At 40.8% G+C, this 21,037-nt stretch overlaps 1 protein-coding gene across 1 annotated transcript in view; it reads left to right on the forward strand.

The window, feature by feature from the left end:
- The first annotated feature begins 529 nt into the window (after positions 1–529).
- The window catches only part of LOC116567312 (cytochrome P450 2J2), a 35,140-nt gene continuing 14,632 nt past the window's right edge, over positions 530–21,037 (forward strand). The window contains exons 1-6 of the mRNA XM_032302295.1: positions 530–838; positions 11,784–11,946; positions 14,618–14,767; positions 15,171–15,331; positions 17,835–18,011; positions 20,003–20,144. Of these exons, the coding sequence (XP_032158186.1) occupies positions 629–838; positions 11,784–11,946; positions 14,618–14,767; positions 15,171–15,331; positions 17,835–18,011; positions 20,003–20,144 (1,003 nt within the window). The 5' untranslated portion in view covers positions 530–628. The remainder of the gene's footprint in view (positions 839–11,783; positions 11,947–14,617; positions 14,768–15,170; positions 15,332–17,834; positions 18,012–20,002; positions 20,145–21,037) is intronic.

Genomic DNA, 21,037 nt, shown 5'->3' on the forward strand with positions numbered 1-21,037 from the left:
CACTTAACATTTAGGTCTCAGTTTCCTCAACTGTAAGATGGAGCTAAGAAGAGCATTTTCTGTCTGCTTTTGTCAAAATTAAGTGATTCATGCACAGAGGCGAGTGTGCCGCCTGGCATTTAGTTAAGGCGCCCAAGAAATGCCAGGTGCTGCTGATAGCATCACTGTTTACCTGGCAAGATTCCAACTGTGGGATGAGGGAGGGTGATTGAAAAACACAGAGTTCAAAGGCCTGCGGTGCTCTCAGAGATGTGGAAACGCTCCGTGGTCTCAGAGACGAGCTTCGTCAACGGAAAAGAGCAACGCTCCGAGCCTGGCCTTTTCCAAGACCTCTTCTGGAGGGCAGCCTGGCTGACGTGGGGTCTGGGGTCCAGGGAAGGAAGGAGGGGAGAGGGAAGCTCTCTGGGCGCTGCACGCGGCGGGTGGGGCGAACAGCTGGGACGGAGTTCCCACCCGGGGCGCAGCGGGGAGGGCGCCAGGGGCGGGGCAGAGTGGGGGCCGGTGGGGAGAGGCGAGTTGGGCGGGGCGAGTTGGGCGGGGCCAGCAGGCGGTCCTGCAAGCTCAGCTGCCGGGACCGGCAGGGACGTCGCCTGCTCAGAGCTCCGCAGAGCAAGAGGAAGAGAGAGCTATGCTCGGGGCGGTGGGCTCCCTGGTGGCCACTGTCTGGGCGGTGCTCCACCTCCGCACCCTCCTGCTGGGTGCCGTCGCCTTTCTGTTCTTTGCTGATTTCCTCAAAAGACGGCGCCCAAAGAACTACCCGCCAGGTCCCCTACCCCTGCCCTTCGTGGGCAACTTCTTCCATCTGGACTTTGAGCAGTCTCACCTGACGATTGAGCGGGTAGGAGCGGGCGAAGGTGCAGGGCTGTGCCGGGACCCAGACTTGCAGGACAGGGGCTATCCCGGGGATCGAGGGCGGGAGGCTGGGTGGCTGTGCAGCGAATGCAGGTTCCTTGGTAAATCCTGCTTTGAGCCTCGATTTCCTCGCTGTCTACTGGTATGATTACACCTGTCCTTTCTAGAAGTGAAATATTATTCACTGATTACTATTTAAGGGTGCCAGACATGTTACAGTCTCTAGCCCATTTAGTTGTGTATCTTGTTAAGTGTTATTGCCACATCCGGTTTATAATAGGATCACTTTGTCCTCTTTAATATTTTTGTCGTGGGGGTGGGGGTTTGGGGAAGCGGTACTTACCTTCTTCGCTGTGTTTCCTGAGTGTAAAATGATACAGGACTCCCTAAATCCTCACCACTTGTCAGTAACTTAGCCCCTCCCTTTCCGTCTCCTCTCCCTGATATCTGGCGCTCACTAAAGTAATTTGTTTTAAAGTGTCCCTCTGCTTAAATATTCTTAGCGCTTCCTACTGCCTTCCAGAGTTAGGGATCCACTTGGAACTTCTTCTTCTTCTTCTCCTTCTTCTTCTTCTTTCTTCTTCTTTTTTAAGATTTTATTTATTTATTTGACAGAGAGAGAGATCACAAGTAGGCAGAGAAGCAGGCAGAGAGAGGAGGAACTCCTCTCTGCTGGGCAGAGAGTTCCATGTGGGGCTTGATCCCGGGACCCTGGGATCATGACCTGAGACGAAGGCAGAGGCTTAACCCACTGAGCCACCCAGACTCCCTGGAACTCTTCTTAACTCAGCCTCTTTCAATCTTTTTATAATCATGTCCCACCAGGGTTTCCTAACTGTCCTCTCTGATTTCCTTAAAATTCCCTCCAGCATCCAGCCCTCTCTCAAAAATCCTCAGCTGGTTTCCTGTCACTCAGCTAGGTACTTCTGTTATCTGTCACTACCTAGCTGAGTGACAACACTGTGGTAGGTAGGTGACTGTGAAGGTTAAATAAAACTATCAGTGATCAAACATGGTTTTTAGTAGGTGCACAACAAATATTTGTTCCCCCTTTCCTAGACGTACCCGGGCACTTTAAACACATGCTTCTATACTCAAATACAGGTGGAGAAGGTTTTATCAATTTCTTGGAGAAACACCCAATTGGGAACACTAAGTGACAGGAAACACTAAGTGACAGGATTAGTAACAGAATTTTAAAGCTAGGCTCCTAAACCTATACCCTTGTTTAAGAAATGTGTTGGGCGACTGGGTGGCTCAGTTGGTTAAGCAACTGCCTTCCACTCAAGTCATGATTCCGGAGTCCCAGGATCGAGTCCCACACTGGGCTCCCAGCTCCATGGGGAATCTGCTTCTCCCTCTGACCTTCTCTCTCTCATGCTCTCTCTCACTCTCTCTCTAAAATAAATAAATAAAATCTTGAAAGAAAGAAAAGAAAGAAATGTAGATGTTGCTTAAGGGTGCCTGGCTGGCTCAGCTCAGTCAGCCGAGTATGTGACTCTTGATCTCAGGGTTGTGAGATGGAGCCTGAGTTTGGATGAAGAGATTACTTAAAATCTCTTTAGGAAAGAGAAAGAAATATGTTGTTTAATTTCCAAGTATTTGGAAATTTTCCTGCTTTCTATTAATGATTTCCAGTTTGATGTCACTATGGTAAAAGGACATATGCTTTATAATTTCAGGTCTTTTAAATTTGTTAAGGTTTGCTTTATGACCCAGCATACAGTCCCATGCATGCTTGAAAAAAATGTATGTATTCTGCTACTGTTGGGCTGAATATTCTGTATGTATCAATTCGATCTCATCAGATGATCCTGTTGTTTGGTTTTCTATGCCCTTCTATACCCTGACCTCTTACCTATTGATTCTGTCAATCACAAGGAGAGGCATGTTGAAATCTCCAACTATAATTACAGGTCTGTTTATTTCTCAATTCAGTTCTGGTAGTTTTTCCTTTTTGTATTTTTCATCTCTGTTACTTGGAAGATGCATGTTAAAATTAATATATCATCTTGGTGAATTGACTCTTTTGTTATTATGTATAATAACATATGTATAATGTATAATATATCTCCTTATCCCTGGTGATTTTCATTGCCTAGGCTTTTGCTGATATGATACAGACACACCAGCCCTTTGATGATTATCTGCGTGGTGTGTACTATATTCTTTCACTTTTAACCTATTTGTATCATTCTATTTGAAATGAGATAGTATATAGGGGGACCATTTTTTAAAATTCTGCCAATCTCTTTTATTTTTTTAAGATTTTATTTACTTATATGAGAGATAGAGAACAAGCAGAAGGAGCAGTAAGCAGAAGGAGAGGCACACTCCCTGCTGAGCAAGTCCCCATATGAGACTCCATCTCAGTACCCTGGGATCATGACCTGAACTAAAGGCAGATGTATATCTGACTGAGCCACCCAGGTGTCCCAATCTCTGTCTTTTAATTGGTGGATTTAGATCATAATAGTTAATGTAATTGTTGATAAGTTAATACTTAAGCCTGCCATTTTGTTATTTATTTTCTATTTTTCCCGTTTCTTATTCCCATATTACTCCTTTTCTGTCTTCCTGTGGGTCACTTCAACTTTTTTTTAAGAATTCCATTTAATTTATTTATACTGCTTTTTAGTATATCTCTGGATTGTGTTTAAGTGTCTGCCTAAGGATTATAAGAGGCACATGTAGCTTAATACAATCTACCAATATTACCATTTTACCACATCAAGTATAATATCGATGCCTTACAACCAGTAGGGACTTTCGTTCTCCCTGCTTGATAATTATCTTGAATATTATTTCTATATATATTGAGAACCACATCAGACAATATTATAAACTTGCTTTTAACTGTTAAACACACTTTTTTTTAATTCAAGAGGAGAATAGTCTATTATATTTACCAATTTACCCTTTATGTTGCTCTTCCTTCGTTCCCAAAGTTCCTAATTTTCTACCAGTATCATTTCCTTTTTACATGAGGAACTTTCTTTAGCCCTTCTTCTAGAGCTGGTCTGCTGGCAAAAACTTCTCTTAACTTTCCTTTACCTAAAAATGCCTTTATTTCGCCTTCATTTCTGAAGTATATTTTCATTTAACGTAGAATTCTAGATTGACAATTTCTTTCATTCAACGTTTTTAAAATGTCGTACCACTTCTTTCAGGCCTCTGTGATTTCAAATGAGAAAATTGCTGTGATTTGAATTGCTCCTCCCCAAAAGTAATAAGTTGTTTTTCTCTGCCTGATGTCAAGAAGATTTTTTTGCTTTTATTTTTTTAAGATTTTATTAGGTTATATCTTTTGTGTGAGAGAGAGTGAGAATCTGAAGCAGATCTGTGCTGAGTGCAGAGTCCAACCTGGGGCTTGATACCATGACCAAGATATCATGATGTGGGCTGAAACATCAGGAGGGGAGAGAGAGAAAGAGAGAAAGAGTCGGACACTCAACTGACTGAGCCAACCAGATGCCCCAGTTTTTTTGCTATTAGTTTTCAGAGATTAGATTATGGAATGTCCTGGTGTTGATTTCTTTGAGTTTATTGGGTTATTAGATCTGTAGTTTGATCTCTTAGCAAATTCAAGAAGTTTTCAGTCATTATTTCTTCAAAAATTTTTTTAATTCCATATCCTTTTTCCTCTCTTTCTGGGACTCTTGGATGGTGATGGTGCAAATGCTACATCTTTTCTTATTCTAACATAGGTCCCGGAGGGTCCGATTTGTTCTTTTTAATCTATTTCCTCTGTGTTGTTCGGGTTGGATACAGTCTGTTGATCTGTCTTCAGTTTCACTGGTTCCTTTCTCATTTCTGTTCTGCTGCTGAGTTGCTTTATTGAGGTTTTTGTTTGGGTTATTGTATTTTTAAGTGTTAATTTTTCCCTTTGGTTCTTATATATATCTTTTATTTCTTTGGTAAGATTTCCTAATTTTTTATTTTTCAAAGATTTTTTAATTAAAACATATTTTTTATTATGAGGGTAGGGAGGAGCAGAGGAAGAGAAGAGGAGGGGAGAGAGAGAAAGAGAGAAAGAGGGAGAATCCCAAGCAGACTCTGTGCTGAGCATGGAACCTGATGGAGGGCTCAATCTCATGACTCTGAGATCATGAACTGAGCAGAAATCAAGAGTCAGATGCTTAAGAGACTGAGCCAGTGAAGTGCCCCCCCAATTATTTTTAAAATTTTTAAGAATATTTGTAATTGTTTATTGAAACATTATAGCTGATTTAAAATCTTATTTCTATAATTCCAACATCACTGTCATCTCAGTATTAGTATCAACTCATTCAAACAGATTTTCTTGGCTCTTGGTAAGGTGAGTAATTCTGGAATATGTCCTGGACATGTTGTGTTTTATATGACTTGGGACATGTAAATTCTTCCATTGTGGTAGAGAGTCAACCTGTTTATGGTCAGAAGCTCACTTTTGTGGATTGTGGCTCAAATGCCAATTTAAGTTATAAACCCTCTTCAGCGCTTCTAATCTTCCCCTCTTATGTGTTATCCACGCACAGAGGACTCCATCTCCACATTCTCATCAGTACAGGCTAGGGAGAATGAGAATGGGGACAAAAGACCACACCCTCCCCCAGTTCTGGGTAGGGTAGCCTCTTCCTTACTGTCGGGAGGATGGAAGTCAGAGATCTATCCATATATGCTCCATGGGGAAGGAACATCTCCTTATTTCTGTAGATAAAGTGTAGAAATAAGAATTCTTCCTCTTAACCCCTCTAGTTTGGGGGTGAAATTTACAGTTCAGCTCACAGACTGGGCAGGCAAGGGGCATCACCTTGTTACTACAAAGATCGGTTGGGTAAGGACAAGTTCCCATCCATGTTTTCTACTCATGCAGCACCCATTAGGGTGGGGGAGAATCACACCTTTTTTCATGCTGTTGTCTCCAGAATAGGGATGGAGAAAGGTTAAAAAGTTTCTGTCTTCTCTGGACAAGCTTTTTCTGTCACTTTGGCTAGAGAAAACAGTACTTTCTTGGAGTTATTTTTGCTGTGCTAATTAGAGTAATGATTAGTAGGAGTAAAATGGAAATTCTTTTACTCAATCTTGTCTGGAAGGGAAATTTGATCTGTGCCCTTTTTTTACCATTAAGATAGAGCTGATCAGAAAGGGTAAATGATTTACCTGTCAAAACTGGCTAGTAGTGAAACTGAGGCTAGGATCTAATCCATGGTCTGGTGTTTTCTCATCAAGTCAGACTGTTACATTTTACTCCATATAGGTCCGCATTTTTTATATTTTTGGTTGTAAAACAAATGGAGTCAAATGGTTCATTCAGTTACAATGAATTTTACATTCCAACAATTTGGAAACATTAAGTCCCAATGATTTGCTGGGTCTTGTAGCAGGATTTAGATGTTCATTTTCATTAATCTTCACAAAAAAAAAAAAAGCACACAAGTCAGGTATTCTCTTGTGGTGGGTCCACTTTGCCATTGAGGAAACTGGCTGAAAATAATAAAGTTTTTTGCTTGAGTTACTCAGCATAGATAATGGCAAAATGAGAAATCTCTGGAATTCAAGGCTTCTTGACTCTTACACCTATCCTCTACTTACACCACTTGACTTTTCGTGGTAGAGGATAATGGATTCATTGATTCAACCCACATTTATGAAGTACTTACCATAGGACAGCCACAACACAAAACAGTGTATGATGAAATGTGTGGTGTAGACTCATGGTAACCAAGTGAGGTATCGGGAGATGAGATCACAGAGAGTGGGAAGCCCTGGAGACAACCTCTTGTAGAATGTTGGGATAAATTGGGCTGAGCTTTTAAATGCATGTCAGGCAAGTGGCCATGTGGAGTTAAGGGGACAGGAGATTTTTTTTTTTAAACCCAAGGAAGTGGCATGAGCTAAAACATAGCAACAGTACAGTGAGGAAACTAGCCTGTTTAAATGGCATGATGGGAACTTTTTGTGTGTTATTTCCCCTATTTTCTAAACTTTCTCTATCATAGCTATATGACCTATTAGATGAGCATTTATCAAAATAAGAGAAAACTGGACTAAGGTGGGAGAATGGTAGATAAGGTGGATAAATGAATTAGTTAAGATACACATTAAGCTGTTTATAACAGAGGCCTAAAAATACAGTAATGTAAAAAAAGATATATAAAAAATGTAAAAAAGAGACTTACTCTTATTCCACAAATGAGTTCAGATGTAGGCAGGAAGTCAAGGAGCGAGAGGCTGCTTTATATCTCAAGGTCATCCAAAAACTCCAGTTCCTTCTACGTTGCAGTTCTGGTCCTGAAACCCCTTTTTGTCTGAGTTCTGCTCTGTAGAAAGGGAAGTAAGGAAGGTGGTGAGCAAGCAGCTTTCATTTAAGGCTGAGACCCAGAAGGGCAGAAGGGGAACATGTGCTCTCCATCACCACAACTCCTATACCATTGTCCACACCTGGAGAAGCTGGGTAATGTGATTCTTGATTGGGAAGTCATGTGGCTCCTTAATTCTTAGGGAGTGCCATCACTCAGAAGAAGGGAGAATATCTTCATCCTTCCATTTAAAGATGAAAACTAAAGAAAGAGTTAGAAAGAGCCCAAACTTTATTCCCACAGTGCTAAATCTCTGTGCCTCCTTTTCTGAAAACTGAAAATGCTTTCTAGGATGGTTAAAAAAAAAATCACATAACCCCATGAACATCAGTTTGTTGTCAGAGTGCCAAGCAGTTGATGCTTATTTCTGTAGCTATACCACTCTTCCCTTTTTTAAAAAAATTGATAGCAAGAAATTAAAGGAAAGCCACTGTGTTGCATAGCAGGCATACCTTCTCTGGCCTCCTCACTGGATGGGCTCCATTATCCCACTCTCTGGCCTCTTCCCCTTCATTGCTTTGTCAGTACCTTACCAGAGTCCCTTTGCTAAAATATGCTCCCAAATATATCAGTAACAATACAGAAGTTGATTATTGATATTAGTATTATGGCTAATCCTGCTATAACCTCCATTTTATGGATTTGGAAACTGAGACACAGAGAAGTCAGATAACTTGCCCCTAAATCACACAGAAACTCACAATTGGATTCAAACATTTGTAGGACTTCACAATCCAAGCTCTTAAATACTCAATTCTATTGTGTCTCCTATTCAAACATCTCCAAAAGTTTCAGTTACAAACAGGACTTAAACTATTTCAGCTGGCACGAAGGGCCTCCTCCATCTAGCTCAGATCGCCTTGCCAGCTTTGTCCCCTATCTCCTTACTCAAATGAAGAGCCTTGTCTTCTATATCCTTTCTTTTCCCAGGAACCTGTCCTGGCACCTGGTCCCCCTATGTGTTTCCTAACTTGGCCCCATTGAATGACTTATTGTACAGAATAGTAAAAAGAACTAATTATATTCCTGTGTGCTCCTTTAGACTGTGGAGCTTCTTTAATATAAGAGCAGATCCATGACATATACTAGATTTTTTAAAAAAAAAATTTATTTCTTTTCAGTGTAACAGTATTCATTGTTTTTGTACCACACCCAGTGTTCCATGCAATCCGTTCCCTCTCTAATAGCCACCACCTGGTTCCCCCAACCCCCCACCCCCCTCCCCTTCAAAACCCTCAGATTGTTTTTCAGAGTCCATAGTCTCTCATGGTTCACCTCCGCTTCCAATTTCCCTCGACTCCTTTCTCCTCTCCATCTCCCCTTGTCCTCCATGCTATTTGTTATGCTCCACAAATAAGTGAAACCATATAATTGACTCTCTGCTTGACTTATTTCATTTAGCATAATCTCTTCCAGTCCCGTCCATGTTGCCACAAAAGTTGGGGATTCATCCTTTCTGATGGAGGCATAATACTCCATAGTGTATATGGACCACATCTTTTTTATCCATTCATCTGTTGAAGGGCATCTTGGCCCTTTCCACAGTTTGACAACCGTGGCCATTGCAGCTATAAACATTGGGGTACAGATGGCCCTTCTTTTCACAACATCTGTATCTTTGGGGTAAATACCCAATAGTGCAATTGCAGGTTCGTAGGGAAACTCTATTTTTAATTTCTTGAGGAATCTCCACACTGTTCTCCAAAGTGGCTGCACCAACTTGCATTCCCACCAACAGTGTAAGAGGGTTCCCCTTTCTCCACATCCTCTCCAACACATGTTGTTTCCTGTCTTGCTAATTTTGGCCATTCTAACTGGTGTAAGGTGATATCTCAATGTGGTTTTAATTTGAATCTCCCTGATGGCTAGTGATGATGAACATTTTTTCATGTGTCTGATAGCCATTTGTATGTCTTCATTGGAGAAGTGTCTGTTCATATCTTCTGCCCATTTTTTTATATGATTGTCTGTTTTGTGTGTGTTGAGTTTGAGGAGTTCTTTATAGATCCTGGATATCAACACTAGATTTTCAAAGGATTCTGTGACTCAGAATAGAGTAGGAACCCATCGTTAATGAAGTTTATTCCTTATTTCCTTAGGTCTGTTTTTCTTTTCTTCTTTCTCTCTTTCATTCTTTTTCTTTATCAGATAGAAATACTGAACTATAAAAGAAATACAGGGATGGCTAGGTGGTTCAGTGGGTTAAGCGTCCGCCTTCTGCTCAGGTCATTATCCCAGAGTCCTGGGATAGACTAATGCATGGAACTCCTTGCTCAGCGGGAGCCTGTTTCTCCCTCTCCCTGCCACTCCCCCCAGCTTATGCTCACACTCTCTCTCTCTCTATCTCTGACAAATAAATAAATAAAATCTTTAAAAAATAAAAATAAACAAAAGGAATACAAACACATTAAGAAAATATTTAAGAATACAATTTAGTGAGAGGGAGAGAATCTTACCGCTCCTTATGCCAACCCAGCCCCCCACACATACCCAAACAAGCTGAGCAGCCACTCTATAAGATTTGGTATGTATCTCTCCAGACTCCTGTGTAATAAAATAAAAATATTCCTATTTCTAACTTTTTACTAGAGCTTCTACCAGTGAGTAAAAAAGTTGAACTTCCCAATTAAAAAATGGTTAGAAGAGATAAACAATCTTTTTAAAAAAATAATGCATATATTGGGGAAAAGGCGTTAAACCTTAGTAACATATAGAAACAGCATGCATTGTTTTGTCTATTAGAATGGTATGTGCATTTGTGCACACATGTGCGTGTGCACACACGTGTGCGTGCACACACACACACACACACTGCTCAGGGCAGGTCATATCTGGAAGGAGTCGACCTTCTCCTGCCTGGGAAATGAGAATTGCTACACTTTTACTCTTTTTCTTTTCCTTTGTGTCTTTGTTCTGTGGGTTTTTGAGTTTAAGAATTTAGAAGAAGTGGAATCTTCCCAGTTGTCTGCCTCGTGGGTATCAGGGTTCAAGCTGTTATCTCACTAACCCTCCCTTCTAATTTTTCTTCATTCTAAAAATTTATTTTGTTCCACCTTATTATGTAAGTACTTAATCCCACATTTGGAATTTTGACCGTTTGTCTTAAATTTCCTGTGTCCTATTACTTTCGTTCACCTTTTATAGTTCCTGTGTGAATTCTTTTCTCTTTTCTTTCTTCCTTTCTGATATTAAGCCTATTTTAGCCTCCTGAATCGTATTTTTAACCTCTTTTGTTCTGTTGCCCTCTTGTTTGTGTAGTGACTTGGTGATTGTTGTACATTGGGCAGCATGCTCTACACTACAATGTTCTCAGTGACCAGTGTGTTACACATTTACCTCCTGTAAAGTGATCAGCAAGATTATGGGCACAGTGCACGTGAGAACGAGAGGCAAGGGTAGGGTCTACTGAGAGTCATCTCTTGAAGGAACAAGTCAGGAAATACCTTGATTAGTAGCCATTCACTCTCATCCAGCTCACTTGCACATACCTGCGTATTTGTGCATACTTGTGACACACCACACACTCTTCCGTTCTCTTCCTCCCACTCTCTCCCTCCCACTAAACTCTAAGGGTCTGGTGCCTTCTCAGGCTTGAGAAGCAAATCTTACATAATGCCTGACAAATTCCCTCCACCACCCAACAGCTTTGTTACCTTGGTGACATTACTTGGGCTAGGACTCTTTTTCCTTTTCTGAAAGACAAGGAAGATCATTAATGCCAGAGGGTGGTTGTAAGATTAAATAAAACAAACAGTGAAAAGGGCCTCACATGGCACGCTGTGTCTATGTGCCTTCCTCCAGCACATCACCCATGTGCTCCCGTCCTTTCTGTTGCCATGAGCCCGGTCATTCCTCAGAGACTCAGGCAGCTGTGCGCCAGGTACCAGAAAACCAAGTGCCTTTCACACAGTTGCTTTCATTCTTCCTCACCAAACTCTTTGAGGGAGTTTGTTTTGTTTTGTTTTTTCCTTTCTGTAGCTGAAGCTCAAAAGAAAAAAAGAAAAGTGAAACAACTTTCCCAAGAGCCCACAGCTAATGAACCATAAAGCTAAGGTGCCCACATTAGTCAGGAACTAGAGTGCTTTTCTGCATAGTTGGTCCCAGCTAAGACTTGAATTTTCAAGTTGAGGAAAGGGATATTGTCTTCTACTTCAACACTTACAATTTACTAAAAAGTCCATGATTGCAACTCCAGACTTACATTAACCATATCAGCCTTCTTTGGCCTGTCACGTGTTCTGAATTATCTCCCCTCACTAGACTCTAAGCTAAGATGCTCCTGGGTTGGAGACCTTGTTTATTTTATTATAGTTACATCTTCATGCCTTGTTCTTAGGAGAGTGGTGGTTGCTCACTCAAGTTGTGTAGGTTGAATATATGAATAAATATTTATAAAGAACATCCACATCCTATAGTGAATTCAATCCAACTCTAGTAGAGAGGAGGAGAAAGGGAAACAGAGAAGAAATGTTCCCATCATGCCAAGGTACACACAGACTCTCCTCAGTACAAGATCTTCCCCAGCTACACAAACCCCCTCCATTCCCGGACACACAGACATGTACATATTCAGCTGTGACTATTTTTCAGTTTGTGAAGAAATATGGAAACATTTTTAGCATGCAGCTTGGTGACTTACCTGTAGTTGTTGTAACTGGATTACCCTTGATCAAAGAAGTCCTTGTCGACCAGAACCAAATCTTTGTGAACCGCCCTGTGACTCCTGTCCGAAGACGTATCTTTAAGAGCAATGGTAAGTTTCTTAACCAATGTAAGATGGCTGTGTTCAATAGTCTATGATCTGTTAAAGATGCCTCTGTGGCTATAATTCTCCAACACTCTCATGGAGCAGGCCCATTATAAAATTTCAGAAATTAAAGAACGCTGGATGCTGGATGCCCACAATTCTCTACTGAAGGCATCTCTTAGAGAACCTGGCAGGTTCTGTCAGGGATTTAGAAGAAGCTGGGTCTCCTGCATGAACTCACTCTGGAAACTCTGATGAACAGGTAATTGCATTACTCAGTGATGGCAGAGAAAGAGGCAATGCATTTTTGTTATCTCTTTCTGCTTCCTGCTCCAGTCTCTTCCCCTAGGCAAATCGATGCTTCCTTCTGCTGCTTATGTAAGTCCCTCTTCTTGCCTCTAGTTCAGTGCTTTCTTGTTAGGGCTCTTACAGCATCTTAAGCCTTCCATTTTGTGTTAGAACACTTTGGCAAGAATACTTAAAATTGTCATTAATAGATATAAACACTACTGTATGTTGGCTAACTGAACATAATAAATGAATGAATGAATGAATAAAATCTCTGTAAACCCCCCAACAATAGAAAATAAATTAAATGTTTTTTCAGTTTCTTTATTGGCTATATATATTCAAATTTTTGTGTTATTTCTTAAGTTACTTTCAGTAATTATTTCTTAGAAAATTCATTTTAAAAAATAATAAATGCAAAACATTTAAAAATCTAAATGGATAACTCAAATCTATTACTCTACCAAAGCACCATTTCTTTCAGTTGCTTCCCAATTCCTTTTTGATATAGTTAATCTTCCAACACTACCAGGCACTACCTACAGGCACTACCAACACAACAGTGAGTAGTGCAGATAAAATATGTGTCCTTAGATAACTTACATTCTATTCAGAAAGACTGCATCAATTAGCTCTCATAACTTAAAGCATCAGTCTTATTAAGATATGTACAGGATGCATTTATTAGTGGCATCTAACCTAGTCCTTGGATGCAAGGAAAGCTAATGTAGATAAATGACAATCAAGTTAACAAAATGAAGAGGCAATCAGGCATATAGACTAGAATAGAAAAAGTTCTTGAGGTGGGAAGAAGATCAGTGAACTTGAGGAAGTAAAAGGTAGCCAGTGTGGCAAGTGCAGGGATTAAATGGAGATAATGGAAGGAAGAGGAACCTCTTGAGGTTGGCCAGGAATTGTTCACACAAGTTCTTGTTAAGTGTGTTGGGTTTTTTGCTAATAAAAATGGAAATTCTTGGTTTTAAGTAGATGAAGGAATCACCATATTTATGTTGTACATTTTAAAATCTTATGTAGTTTGCCCCATAGAAAATGGCATACAGGGAGCAAGAGACTATGGTAGCATTTTAGGTTAGAAAAGGTCGCAGTGTAGACTAGGGAGATGGCAATAAATGACAATAGAGTAGATTAGACCAGGTTAGTAGCAGTGAAGATTCACGAATTTGAGGTATCCAGGGGGGTAAATCCAATAAGATATGATGACCTAAATGGAGATGGAAAGCTGAATGAGGTGATGTAGAGAGCTAATAGAGAGGAGGAATATTTGGAGTAGGACAGATGTTTAGCTTGGGTGTGGAGTTGCATGGAGAACATCATGAATCTAATCATGGATATGCTGAGTTTGAAAGGCATTTATGTAGTCTAAGCCAGTCAAACAGTGGTGTATGTTTGGAGCTCAGGGACAGAAATAAATATTCACTATCAATAGATGCTATTTAAAAATTTAGGAGTTGATGAGATTTCCCAGGCATGGGGTTTTGGGGAAGAAGAGAAGAGGCTTTATAGCTTATCTTGAAGAACTCCATCATTTCAAAATTTGATAGAAGAGGATGAGCTAGCAATAGATATGGAAAGGAGGAAAATCTGTAGGGTGTGTTGCCCTGAGCACCTGGAAGGGAAGGCTTCAGGGGAAAAGTCCCTCATACTGCTGAAAGGTCAAGAAAAGTAAGGTTGAAAAGTTCCCCTGGATTTGACAAAGATGGCTATCTCATGCAGATTGTGGAGGCCAAAGTCAGGCACTCAGAGGAGTTGGAGTACTCTCTGGAGGTGAAGAAAAGAAAGGAGGGTGGCCTTATCTGTGTCGTAAAACAAATGAATTTTTGCATATAACAAGATTTTTTTCCTTTACCTTTCCGTGTGCTATTCTTTCTGCATGGAATAGTCACTCTTCCTTGCTTTCTTGAGTCATTCCTTATCTTTCAAGATCCAGTTTAGATAAGATGTTCTTGGAAAGCCTTGCCTCCTTATGAGTGTGTATTTTATCTTATCCATGAGTGCATTCTTAGTATGTAGCATAAAACAAATATTTCAGTATATTTATGTGACCAGTAATCAAAGCATGGACTTTGGAATCCAGCAGACCTGAAATGCCTCTTCAGCTGGTTATTCTGACCCTGCAAAGTAAGGGTTATACCCATCTCATAAAGTTTCTGTTAAGTGCTAACATACATAATGCAGTAAAAACACTCAGGTCTCTGCACTAGCAATGAGGCTAGCCACTATATCCACTAGTTTGGGATTATTTCCCTGAATAGTTTTCAAGTGGCTTAATGCCCTTCGTCTTCCCACCAATACATAGTCCCATACCATTTGCCATATATTTACATAACAGAATAAGAATAACATAATGTTGGCTTTTTTTTTTTTCCAGGATTGATCATGTCCAATGGCCAAACATGGAAGGAGCAAAGAAGGTTTACCCTGGCGACACTAAGAAACTTTGGTCTAGGAAGAAAAAGCTTAGAGGAACGCATTCAGGAGGAAGCCCATTACCTCATCCAGGCAATAGAAGAAGAGAATGGTGAGTTGTTTCCTAGGACAGATGCAGGAGATTGTGACTCATTCATTCACTCACTGAACAGATACTTACTAAGTGCCTAAGTACCTACCTTGTGCACAGCACCATGCTAGGCACTGAGAATATTACAGTGACCAACCAGTCATGAACTTGCCTTCACGGAGCTCTAGGGTTACGCACAAGAAGACTGGTATTAAACACATTACTGATTTTAAACGCTGGTCGTTAGTATGACTTCCCAGGTATTGACCGAGTTCTCGCTGTATGTCAGACCCTGTGTAGGGGGCTGTGGTCAGAGCCTCACAGGCAAATCTATACTCAGTATGTTAAATGTCATGAAGAGCAGACTCTCAGTAGAAAACAGAAATAAGCGAATCAAAGGATTCATCTCTTCTTCCACCTCCAGGACAGCCTTTCAACCCTCACTTCAAGATGAACAATGCAGTTTCCAATATTATTTGCTCCATCACCTTTGGGAAGCGCTTTGAGTATGAGGATGAACAGTTTCAGGAATTGCTGAGATTGCTGGATGAGGTCACGTGTCTGGAGGCATCAATGAGATGCCAGGTAAGGGGTTCTCTTTCTGCATCTTGGACAAGAATACTGGAGCTGATGTCAGACACAGATGGGTTCCAACTAAATATCATCTTTTTGTTTAAGCTAAAGTTATCACCTTTTATAATTGACTTCAACTCAAACTTATTTGAAATCAATCTGTTGACTTTAGTGTTCTTTGATAATATTATTGGATATTGACTATATACAAAGAACATTTCTAACATGCATGCAAAGAATAAAATGTCCATGTTATATACCTATACATCCATGTCATTTTATCTAAAAGCAGGATATTGCCACTGCCTTTGGGTCCCGCCCCTCCATGTCCCTCCCTAACTCAGCCACTCTGCTGGCCCCAGAAGTACTCTTCTGTGCTTTGCTTCTCCCTCGGCAGGTTGTTTGCAGATTATCTGTGTCAGTTGCTCTTTTCTTTTTAAAATTCTGAATAGTATTTCATGGTATGAATATGCCACTGTTTGTTGCTTTATTCTCTATTGATGAACATTTGGGTTGTTTCCAGTTTGGGGATGTTATGAATAGCTGCCGTGAACATTCTTGTACCCTTGTTCATGTGGACATGCCCACTCATTTCTCTTGAATTTATACCTGGACGTAAAAGATGTCTAAAGGTTTCAAAAGCAGTTACACTACTTACCTGCCCGTCCACACTTGACATTATCAATCTTCTCATTCCATATAGACCTTTGGGGTTCAAACATCACCCTTTCCTTGGTGGACCCTGCTCTCCATTTTGTCCCTCTGGGTCTGTGAGTCTGTCAGAAACTGCTCAGTTTCTTGGTCTCTCAACCACTTTCCTGGATTTGGAAGAGACTTCTATGGGAAAAGTGGCCCTGTTAAGGCCACCTCTCTAGTACCTAAAAGTGGATTTATTTTTATTTATTCCTGAAAAACATCTTTGCCTGGAGCTTTATGCTCATCGCTTCAAAACCAATAAAGCAGTTAGCTTTTAGCAGTTAGCAGTTAGCAGTGTGATTCCTGACACATTTGAAGTATGCAATGAATGTGAGCTATTATTATTGTCAAAGCTATTTTGAATTCCTTGTTCTCATTTCTAATCACAGCAGTCCCAGTTCAATAATTCCATGTTCTCCAGTCCTATTAAGACAGAAAGTCGTAAGAGTTCAGTGGGTACCCAGCTGATGTTCCCCAAGGAAAAGTAATTCCTGAGAGTGTAAGAAGGGGCAGTAGGGTAAGGTTATTAAGTATTTCTTGGAGTCTCAAAATAGGCCAGGCATCTTGATGGACAAATATAAACTTTATCTGTTAATTTAAAAAAAAAAAAGAAAAAACCCTTTAAAAATGAAATGACACATCATGGTGTATACAAGCAGACATGGGAATGTGTAAGTAAATCCAGATAGTGGTCCACTGGTTTTGTGCTAGGTGCTATATGGATCTCGTGTCATCCAGCCACCAGAATAATCCCAGGGCCCCACTGGCAGCTATTTAAACTAAGGAGCAAAAAATTGTATCATCATCATCACCACCACCACCAAAATATTATAGTTAAAAAGCAGCAGAGCTAATGGACCTATATCTGTCTCATTTTAAGTCTAGGTGACTTTCCATTCTGTCATGCTCCTTTCTACCAGATATTATTAGAGAAAATATTTTTAAAAGTGCTTTCTTTCAGTAAAATGTCTTACCTAAATGGAGCTTATGTCATAGCAGGGCAGGCAAATACATACACATGAAACACATATATGTATCTTACACACACACACACACATATTAGTGATAATTCTCCTTATGAAGGAGAATAAAACAAGATAAGGGAATGGAGAGAGGGTAGCAGGGGTGCTTATAGGATCATTATGTTTTAAGACCCCTCCAGGGTGTTGATATTTGGAGCAGCACTTTAATGAAATGAGGGGCTAGAGTTCTATAGATTTCAGAGGAAGAGCGTTCTAGCTGGAAGGAATAGCAAATGCAAAGGCCCAAACAAGAACATCTTTGATGTCATCATAGAGGCCAGTGGTGCTACGCTGGAGTGAGTAAGAGAGAGTAAGATGGCAGGGAGTGATAGCAAAGGGGGAGACGGTTTTGTGTGTGTGTGTGGGCAAGGAGGGGTTGGCTGGTACATGCAGAGCTTATGTCAGGAGAATGATGTAGAGTCATGGAAAGTCACTTGAGGATTGAGAGCCAAGAAGGAAAATGATCTGATTGAACTATTAAATGATGCCTCTGGGAGCTCTGTGGGGAGTGGGTTAAGAATGGAATCAGTGAAGCTGATGGAGGCTGTCACAGCACCCACGTAAGAAATGCTGGTGATTTGTACTAGGGGACAATATGGCTGGGGCAGCGGGATGTGGATACACTTCAGATGGAGTGCTGAAATGCTTTGCCAGCAGGTGAGAAGAGAATGAGAGAGAAGAGTTAAGGTGACCCAAATTTTAAGAGCAAATAAATGAAAGACAGAGATGATCAATTATATTGTCTTAAAAAATGGGCATCAGATTGTCTCTATGAGTGTTTTGTTTTTCTCAATTAGCTCTACAATCTTTTTCCATGGATTATGAATTTTCTTCCTGGACCTCATCAAACACTCTTTAGCAACTGGGAGAAACTGAAATTGTTCATTGCTCATATGACTGAAACCCACAGGAGAGACTGGAATCCTGCTGAGCCAAGAGATTTTATTGATGCTTACCTCAAGGAAATAGAAAAGGTGAGGGAACCAAACTTGTTTCTTTGTTCTTAAAGAGCAAATGGGGGTATACTAGTCTCCCATTGCTGCTATAACAAATTACCACAAACCTGGGGTTTCCGAACAACACAGATCTATTCTCTTTCAGTTCTGGAGGTCAAAAATCTGAAAGCAGTTTCACTGGGCTAGAATCAAGGTGTTGGCAGGGCTGGTTCCTTCCGGAGGCTCTAAGAAAGAATCTGTTTGCTTGACTTTTCCTTCTAGAGGCTGCCTTGATTTACAGCCACTTTGTCTATCTTCAAAGCCAGTATGTAGCCTCTTCTCTGCTATCATTCTTACAGCTTATCTTTATGACCCCCTTGCCTCTTTCTTATAAAGACTCTTGTAATTACTTTGAATTATCCATAATAATTGTCCTGCAACAAAAATCTTAACTTATGGGGCACCTGGGTGGCTCAGTGGGTTGAGTCTTTGTCTTCAGCCCAGATCATGATCTCAGGGTCGTGGGATTGAGCCCTGCATCAGACTCTCCTCTCAGCAGGAAGTCTGCTTCTCCCTCTCTGCCTACTTGTGATCTTTCTCTGTCAAATGAATAAATAAAATCTTAAAAAAAAAAAAAAAAGAATCTTAATCGTAACCACAAAGTCCCTTTTGCCATATAAGGTAACATCCACAGGTTTCAGAGATTAGGATATGGATACCTCTGTGGGTCATTACTTAACTTACCACGGGGCAGTCAATATAGAGGCAGCCTTTCATAGAGTATAAGAGCAGCATTTACTCAGGATTGACAAGGTAAGTAGAAATAAAGATAGGGGTTGAACAATATTTGGGTTGAGGCCTTGAGGATGCCCAAATACTACCTGTTCATCTTCTGTTCTCCATGCTTTGCCCATATCTGAAGGAGCTATATATAAAAGGAAAACTAACAAATAATCTTCAAAGGACTCTTTCATTTTTAGCTGGACCTGTGCCCAGTTGACTGCCCCTTCCCTTAGCCCCCAGCGCAGAACACAAGAAGAGCTAAGCTGGATGCCAGAGTTCAAGCTCAGGGCCCGGGTGGGACTTTTGCCTTCCTCCCTGATCTTCCTGCCACCCACTTTCCAATATTATAGGAAAGACTCAGGGAAAAGCCACATTGGGGGGACTGCCTTCAGCACAGTAAACCCTGTGGTCAATGAACATCCAGGCATCAGTGTCATAATCTTTCACTCATTAGCTTAGTTGAGCCTCCTTGGCATTGATAGATTGGTGGATTTCTATCCACCTCCTCTTTTATTTCACCATATTGGATAACATTAGTAGAAGCACTGATCTCTCCACAGAGGAGGAGACTTTACTTTCTATATGTTGTGCAGGTATGGGGCCACACATTGACAGGTCTGTTGACAAATTGAAGCTTCCAGGGGAAGGTGACAAAGATGATGGAGGGCTGTGAGGTTGATGGAATCAACCTTTCTTGGTTTCACCTAGAAAGGAAGAGATTAACAGGGAAATATGAGAATTGTTTTACATAAGAGGAGTTCAGTTTATTCTTCCTGGTATCAGTACAAGCATGTGTTGAGTATTGTTACGTGCTCTTTATATCTCATGTAATTCATAATGCCATCTTAAAGGGCATGTGTATTTCATTGCTCTTTTTTGAAACAGAAAACTGAGGTACAGAGAGATTAAGTGACTTGCCCCAGGGTCATGCAGATAGTTCACAACGATATAGCTAATATTGGAATCCAGGTCTTTCTATTAATCTGTTTCTCTTTCCACTGTACTAATAGATTCTCCCAAATTATAGGCATAAATGAAAAAGTTATCTTGATTTTCATCCACCAAAGCCAACAAAAGCTTCCAGCACTTGGGGCAGGAGGATGCTAGTGATAATGCATAATAAGCCTCTACCTCTTGAGCTGGCCAAGAGGGATCTTTTCTTTCATGTTCTCACCCTAGGGTGAAGCACTGTGTATTGTAGCAACCAAGAACCAACTGAGTAAACCCCAAAACATTGTGCTTTCTAGAACAGGGACAATGCTACATCAAGTTTCCATGAAGAAAATCTCATCTATAGCACCCTGGACCTCTTCTTCGCTGGAACCGAGACAACTTCAACCACACTGCGCTGGGGTCTGCTTTACTTGGCCCTCAACCCAGAAATCCAAGGTGAGCATGTCAGGGAGTGTCCCTGGGCCCGGACAGAATGGTACCTCCTGGAGCATACTGCCCCCTAGCTGGGGCTAGAAGATAACATGGTAGAATGAAAAGCCAGGACAATCATGAGGTGGTACTTGAAAACAGGTACCGTCTTCAGGTTTTCTGTTGGATTCGGATGGGTTCACATCATAGCAATATAACAAAGTCCCTGCCCTCAGGAAACCCAGAGTCTAGAGGGGAGTCAATGGAGTGAATTGACATTGTGGTGAGCTCCAGGAAAAGACTGACATTCTTACATGAAATCTGGTTACAGCCTTCCGTCCTTGTAAGTAATGTATTCTGTTTCCCTGTGGATAATGTTCAAACTCCTTAGTCTGGCATATCACGCCCTCTGATGTGCCTCCTTCTGTCTGTCCAGCCTCAGCTCTACCCACCCTGCATGGTGGTCTCACTAAATTACATGGTTGTTTTTTAGTTTTTGTTTTGTTTTGTTTTGCACTGTCCTTATTTATGCCTCTGCCATCAGGACTGCTCTTCCCTTTACCACTTATGCAGTTCCCCAGTTTCTCTATATGGCAAATCACCAGATGGCGCTTGAAGAAATCTGCTCAAATACAACCTCCTCTAAGATGTTCCCTCATGCTTGTAGGAAACTACTTCCTTTAAAGATGACTTTAGGATTATTAGGATTATTTTCTTCCTCTAGAGATGCCATAATATGCCTCCACTGCTGTGCTGATTGCACATTATTCATGTATCTTCCCCAAAGACTATTGTCCATTCAAAGCAGTGATGGTTGCAATTTTCTTCTTCTTTTTTTTTTTTTCCCTCTAGGACCCAGAACAGTTTGAGCATAGGAGAGACTGGATATTAGGATACAGTTTTTCAAACTGTGGGTAACA

This window comes from Mustela erminea, chromosome 10, assembly GCF_009829155.1.
Source record: "Mustela erminea isolate mMusErm1 chromosome 10, mMusErm1.Pri, whole genome shotgun sequence".
Lineage (NCBI taxonomy): Eukaryota > Metazoa > Chordata > Mammalia > Carnivora > Mustelidae > Mustela > Mustela erminea.